We start from the raw sequence: 6,982 nt of genomic DNA, 5'->3' as shown, positions 1-6,982 counted from the left end.
ATTTATTCAGTGTTTGATTATGAATTATTAATTAATAGGGACATACATTTATTTTTTTAAAAATTGATATTGTTTATCGCATATTAAATGAAATAATAATCCCTGAATCCAAAATAACTTAATTTATTTCGAATCAAATAACTCCTAAGGAATTATTGTCCACAACAAGATGAGGAAATCAAAGAATGCACATTTATAGGCAAATTATTATCAGAATCATATTATATTCGAAGGAAGAAAGAAAAGGAATATTGCTTGACTTGGTTATGTGACATAATTTTATTTATTTATTATATCAAAAGTTTTTATTGTTAAAAGTAGGATGGTCCAAAATCCAAATTATGATGATTTATAATAATTAATTTACTTTACATATAATTGACAGGTTGGCTGAGTGGTCAAAGGCGCCAGACTCAAGTTTTGGACTTTGTGATAGGGCGTGAGTTCAAATCCCACTTCTGACGTGTTTCATTTTTTCCTTGAATTATTTGCATAATTGAGTTCAAATCCCACTATCTCTCTATCTTATTTAGATCTCAGTGCTGATAGTTCCGGCGAAACTCCAAGATCTGTTCTTTCACTCAAGATCTGTATAGATCTAGATCAAAATATCAAATTCCGGCGAAACTCCAATTTTTTCGGCGAAGATTTTTTTTTTTTCAGGTGTACAAATCTGTGTTTTCTGTGACGAACATCCGCTGCAACTCAACTCCTAATCACCGACGTGAACAGTATTCCGACGTGAGAATTTTTTTCCGGCGGCAACCAGGTTCATTTCTACCGGAGTTGGTACCTCCGGTTTTTATATCTTTATATATCTATCCTATGTTCATACTTGTAGTTATATTTTGTCGACTTTAGACCCCCGAATAATTTATTAGTTCATACGCGTTTTCGTGGCTTTGGATAGTGATGGTAGACTAGGGTCATGTTCTCGCTCATGGACGGAGACGAGGGTAAGGAGGGGTAAGTGGGTTAAGGGGGATAGCCAGAGTTGCGACAACTATAGAGGTATCAAGCTTCTAAGCCATACTATGAAAGTGTGGGAAAGAGTGGTGAAGATGAGGGTGAGGAGAGGCGTGTCCATTTCAGAGAACCAGTTCGGATTTATGCCAGGACGCTCAACTACGGAAGCCATCCATCTTATGAGGAGACTAATGGAGCAATATAGGGAGAGGAAGAGAGACTTGCATATGGTATTCATCGACTTAGAAAAGGCCTACGATAAAGTCCCACGAGAGATACTATGGAGATGTTTAGAAGCTAAAGGTGTACCTGTAGCGTACATAAGGGTGATCAAGGACATGTACGAGGGGGCCAAAACCAGGGTAAGGACAGTAGGAGGGGATTCAGAACACTTTCCAGTTGTGATGGGGTTGCATCAAGGATCAGCTCTTAGTCCGTTTCTATTTGCCTTGGTGATGGATGTATTGACGCGACAAATTCAAGGTGAGGTGTCATGGTGTATGCTTTTTGCGGACGACATAGTCCTCATCGATGAGACTCATAATGGAGTTAACGCTAAGCTGGAAGATTGGAGACGCACCTTGGAGTCTAAAGGGTTTAAGTTGAGTAGGACCAAGACAGAGTACCTAAAGTGCCAGTTCAGTGAGACCCCTCAAGAGGTTGGCGCGGAAGTTAAGCTCGGGGATCAAGCCATCCATAAGAGAAGTAGTTTTAAGTACCTTGGTTCTATCATGCAAGGCAGCGGGGAGATCGACGAGGATGTCACACATAGTATTGGGGCAGGATGGATAAAATGGAGGCTCGCCTCCGGTGTGTTATGTGACAAGAAGGTGCCACCAAGAATTAAGGGCAAGTTTTACAAAGTGGTGGTTAGACCAGCTATGTTATATGGGGCGGAGTGTTGGCCAGTTAAGGTCTCACACGTGCAAAAGATGAAAGTTGTCGAGATGAGAATGTTGAGATGGATGTGTGGGCATACCAGGAGCGACAGGATTAGAAATGAGGTTATTCGAGGCAAGGTAGGAGTGGCCCCGGTGGAAGACAAGATGCGTGAAACGCGACTGAGATGGTTTGGACATGTGAAGAGGAGAGTCCCAAAGGCACCAGTGCGGAGATGTGAGAGGTTGGCCATGGATGGTTTCAGAAGAGGTAGGGGTAGGCCGAAGAAATATTGGGGAGAGGTGATCAGACAGGACATGACGCATTTACGACTTACCGAGGACATGACCTTAGATAGAAGGGTGTGGAGGACACATATCAGGGTAGAAGGCTAGTACATAGTGGCATTATCCCCCTTATCCGTAGGCGTATTAACGCACTATGATTTATTGTACTCTGATTTATGTTATTTATGTTATGTATGTTATGTTATCTTATGTTATTTATGGTATTTATGCTATTATTTGACGATATCTACTGTTTTTTGGTGCTTTGACTATACTATTGTTTGGAACTCTTTCGTTATCTACTTTCCTACCATTAATATTCTTGTCTGATCTTTTTTCCTATGCTTCTATTGAGCCGAGGGTCTTTCGGAAACAACCGTCCTACATTGGTAGAAGTCAGGTCTGCGTACACTTTACCCTCCCCAGACCCCACGATGTGGGATTTCACTGGGTTGTTATTGTTGTTGTTGTCTATCACTGCTTGTTACTTGAACTGATATTGTCATTGCATCTTTGTGAAATGTTTGGGTTGTGGGTTTCAAATTCTCTTTTGATTAAGAATTGAAATAGCTAAAGTACAAAACTTTCTGAATGCCAATAGTCTGGGCTTTGTGCTGCTAAATTTGTATTTTGCTATAGAATGCAATTCCTTTTAGGCTTCTATTTTGCTAAACCTAATTCTTGGTTAAAAATATATCAATATATATACATGTTGTATTGCATCCTTTGAGACATCCATCTGTCCACACATTCAGCTTTTACATTTTCACTATACATAACTAGAAAAAATTGCCATCCCCAAAATCGGAATATAGTGTACTAAATTGTATTAAAATAGTTGTCATGTTTCACTTTTCGAGAGTACTAATTTGACTAATTTTTAGAGCAAAAATAGATTAGATTTGTTCATATTTTGGAACGAAGGGAGTAGTAGTATTGTGGGATTATTCAGTACTAATTACTGCAAGACTTTCCAGTTTCTTCCCCCCAACTTAAGAATGTATCCAAAGTACTTAAGGTTAAATCAGTTATATGGAAGTGTATGTTGTGTGTCCTACCCCAAGTTGACGCTGAATTCAATTAATCATGGTTAAATAATAAATATGTATATAACAGATAAATGTCATTTATTCATTTGTTCTGCGGGATCATTTAAAAACTAGTAAGGAAAATTGCATGTGTCTGACACAATGATAGAGTACAAAGAAAAGAAGAGAATGACACAAGTTTCTGCAGATATAGATACATGCACTTGTCACTTGGATATCTATTATTCCTTTATTTTCTTCGAAAAGATATGGGGAGTCACTACAAAAGCCCAACAAGATATTTGGGACGACCATAAATTTCAGGGCAAATGGGCAGTCACAGCTACAAGATTTTTCCTTTTCTTAAGGAAAAGATAACAAGGACCAAAAAAAAAATATTAATAACAAAACACCAAAATTAGAACTGTGGTTCTTAAACCCCCCAAAGGAAATAAAAAATATAGAAATTGGAGTGGAGCTGCACAATGAAGGATTGAGAATTTGAGATAACAGATATCCGGGTGTCCGGACTAATTGAAATGCACGTAAAATGCCTAGTGTCAAGAATGGGATATAATACGCGAATAGAGGAACTCATTCCAAGTGTCGGGCAATCCAGGGAGGCACCAATGAATGCAATCAGCATAGGTAGCTGGATCAGCTTGCTGCTCCGGCGTCAGCATTTTGCCTTGTCGGATGGTGTGGACAGAGGTGTGCGCGTCTTTCCTGTACTCCGATAGGGTGGTGATATTGAGGAAATAAACAGGGACATGGATGGATTGAGTAACATTTGCTGCAACCACAAATAGTCTCTTGTCTGTCCCAACACTTAGCGGCATTGACGTGTTTAATACCGGGGTCGTCTCTTTTGCACATTTTATCCCATCAGGATTGTTCCAATCCAAACTCCTGCAGAGAGTTTAACCAAGCAATGTCTCAGAAAATTGTCGCTTATTTGATACGACAAATTTAACTTATGTAGACCGATAATGTGAATTTTTTCATACTAAAGTTGTATGTAGTAGCTAGATAACCTGCATTATTTTTCAGATTACCATTTTACCATCGTGAGAGTTAAAATGTTGATATGAGATGTTCCAAATGGGGTAGCTTCTAAGTTATAACCAAATGAATAAAAAGCAAAAGGAAATGGGGATTACTTGATATGAAGAGGAGACATGCTCATGAAGAAGACTTTGGTGTGATTGACATCTACATTGTTTTCAACCCACTGCGACCATGTTGTCAAAACTCTCCGATAAGCAACTGGTCTCTCGATCTCATTGTATTCTGTGGCTCCTTCATCGAACGACCCTCGTCTAATGTTTATAGGAAAAATATAAAACATAAATGTTGAAGCTGCAGAGGAAAGCCAATATCAAGTTGAGTATAATTATTACTTACAGAACTTTCATGGCGAAAGTATTCATCCACCAAATGTATGTGTTGAAGACGAGATAATCGACATTCTTCCAGTTCTTGCCATGCTTTTCGATTGATTCGGGCATGATGATCCGGTTCAATATACTATGCATGTTTGGGTCATCTGAATTTGACTCCACCAGAAATGGAGCCCAGTAAAATTCCACTGTAGCATTATAATCCTACATGTTCACATAAGAAAATTATTTCAAAAACTTCTTTCAACGGGTGCGTATACTGAGAGTAGCCAGACCAACAACTATTCGTAGATGGACTAACCACTTCACCTGTATTAGGTGAACTACTGAAATATAAGAATGAGTCTGCCCTCTTACTTATAGATAATCTAATCCAACCAATCAAAGATTACATATTAAGCAAAAGTAGTCATTAACTTAAAACGTAAGCAAGACTACAGGATCACGGTTTATCATTTATATGAGTTTAAACTATAAGGGGTCGTTTGGTATAGATATTAGAAAAAATAATGCATGCATTAGTTTTGCTTGTTATTTGTATCTTGTTTGGTACATTTTTTTAGCGAATATATTACTAATACCATAGATTTTCATGAATTAGTAATACAAAAGGTTTCAACACATGCATTAGATTGATTAATGACATAGCTACCTCTAATTTGGAAAGGCGTGGATTTTTAAGAACGAAAAATTCCCCTAAATTTTTTTTCCCATAAAAGTTATGCAAGACTAATTATTTATAATATATCAAATCAAATAGTGTAAAAGAAAAAGTGTCACCATAATTAACACTAGGATTACTAATGCAAGCATTAGTAATATTACTCTACCGAACAAACGCTAAGGTTGGTCAAAATATAATACTTTCTCCGGTAATTAGATTAATAGTATGAAAACTGTTTTGCACTATGAGGAACTTACATAGGAGCAATTTATTAATGCATATAATTGATCCTTTGAAATAATAATATTGCAAAGATATACATATATTATACCTCAATCCTGAAAACAGACAAAGAACCAGTCTTGTTTAAGCTTTTTCTGCCTGGAGGAACCGCAGATTGAACTAAACAAACCATGGATTCCCATTGATTTCTGTTCAGCGAGTCTCCTACAAACATGAGTCTCTTGTTCCTCAGTTTCTCAAGCAGCAACTTTGCTTTAAACCTAAAATTTCAATATCCTCGAAGTGTTAATTCAAAAAAATTGGACAAAGGAAAAAAAAATTCAAGAATTGGTTCATACTTGGGTAAAGAACAGTCTCTGGGTTTCCACCTCCAGTTCTGATACATGGAGTCATGTCTTCCATTCCTCATACAAGTTACCTGTGCTGTGAGAAACTCACATTCTGGTTCTTTATAAATTGGGTGTGTTACATTGTCATAAACCCATTGCCCTGTAAAAAGATCACAATCTTCTGGTGGCAATTCAATATTCTCCTCCTCCTCTTCTTCTTCTTCTCCTTCTTCTTCTTCTTCTTCTCCGGCCGGCATTTTAATCTTTGCCTTCTCCTGCTCTGTTTCTTGCTCTGTTTCTGGCTCTGTTTTTTTCTGTGTTTCTGGCTCTGTTTCTTGCTCTGTTCTTGAATTCAACACTACAGATGAAACTGTGGTCTCAATTTCTTGAACCCCAGTTTGTTGATTCAAAGATACAGTGGTGATATCTTGAGTTCTGGTCATGGAAAATGGGAATTCAGCAATTGTCTTGACATCTTCATTGTACATGAAGCATCCAAAGAGGAATATGGAGAATACAACCACAAATATGGAAAAATTATTGTTCTTCCGGACATTCTGCTTCATCTTGAGTAAGTTGGAGGAGAAGAAGACTGGGGTTTTACGACTGCGAAGTGAATACATGAGAAAGGAGTAGGTGATGGATGGAAAAGATTAGTGGTGCCAATAGGAAATATAGAGGAAGAGAAGAGTGAAAGATCGACAAACATTTTTAATTTTTCTGTTAACATTTTAATTGGCTACTTTATTCAGATTTGGTGAAATGGGGTTTTCTCAAACTATCAGTTGCTGGAGGGTTGTCCTCCTCAGCTGTTTCAAACTACTTTGTTCCTCCTACTCCTCCAGCTAACTAACAACTACTATTAGATGATTTATATAAAAATTTATAAGCGTTTTTAATTTTTATTTAATTGTTATTAAGAGTTCCAAAAGGCTTGAGAGTTTTGTATTGAAGTTACAGAGTCTCCCTCTGCCCTTTTTTTGCTCAACATAATACGACCCAGACTTTAATCAGGTTATTAAATATTAAAAAAAGTTGCAAAACTCATGTGTCTTGTATTAAAGATTTCATTCAATTAGATAAGAGTGATTGATTTTTTGAATTTATATATTACCGCAGGTTACAGAGGACAAATATTAGGGCAAGAGATTAGTTACTTAGTTGAGTGTTGTCTCACTTGTTCTTT

The 6,982-nt window shown here is 37.3% G+C and overlaps 1 protein-coding gene across 1 annotated transcript; it reads right to left on the bottom strand.

The window, feature by feature from the left end:
* Positions 1–3,381: 3,381 nt before the first annotated feature.
* LOC129896575 (xylan O-acetyltransferase 1) lies at positions 3,382–6,656 on the bottom strand. The gene is made up of 5 exons (XM_055972512.1): positions 5,806–6,656; positions 5,556–5,727; positions 4,565–4,764; positions 4,321–4,479; positions 3,382–4,069 (listed from the first exon to the last, which is right to left on the bottom strand). The coding sequence occupies exons 1-5, from the start codon at positions 6,417–6,419 to the stop codon at positions 3,721–3,723; spliced, it is 1,494 nt and encodes a 497-aa protein (XP_055828487.1). The 5' UTR covers positions 6,420–6,656; the 3' UTR covers positions 3,382–3,720.
* Positions 6,657–6,982: the final 326 nt, after the last annotated feature.

Source organism: Solanum dulcamara, chromosome 7 (assembly GCF_947179165.1).
Source record: "Solanum dulcamara chromosome 7, daSolDulc1.2, whole genome shotgun sequence".
Taxonomy (NCBI): Eukaryota; Viridiplantae; Streptophyta; class Magnoliopsida; order Solanales; family Solanaceae; genus Solanum; species Solanum dulcamara.
This window is presented reverse-complemented; position numbering and strand designations above follow the sequence as displayed.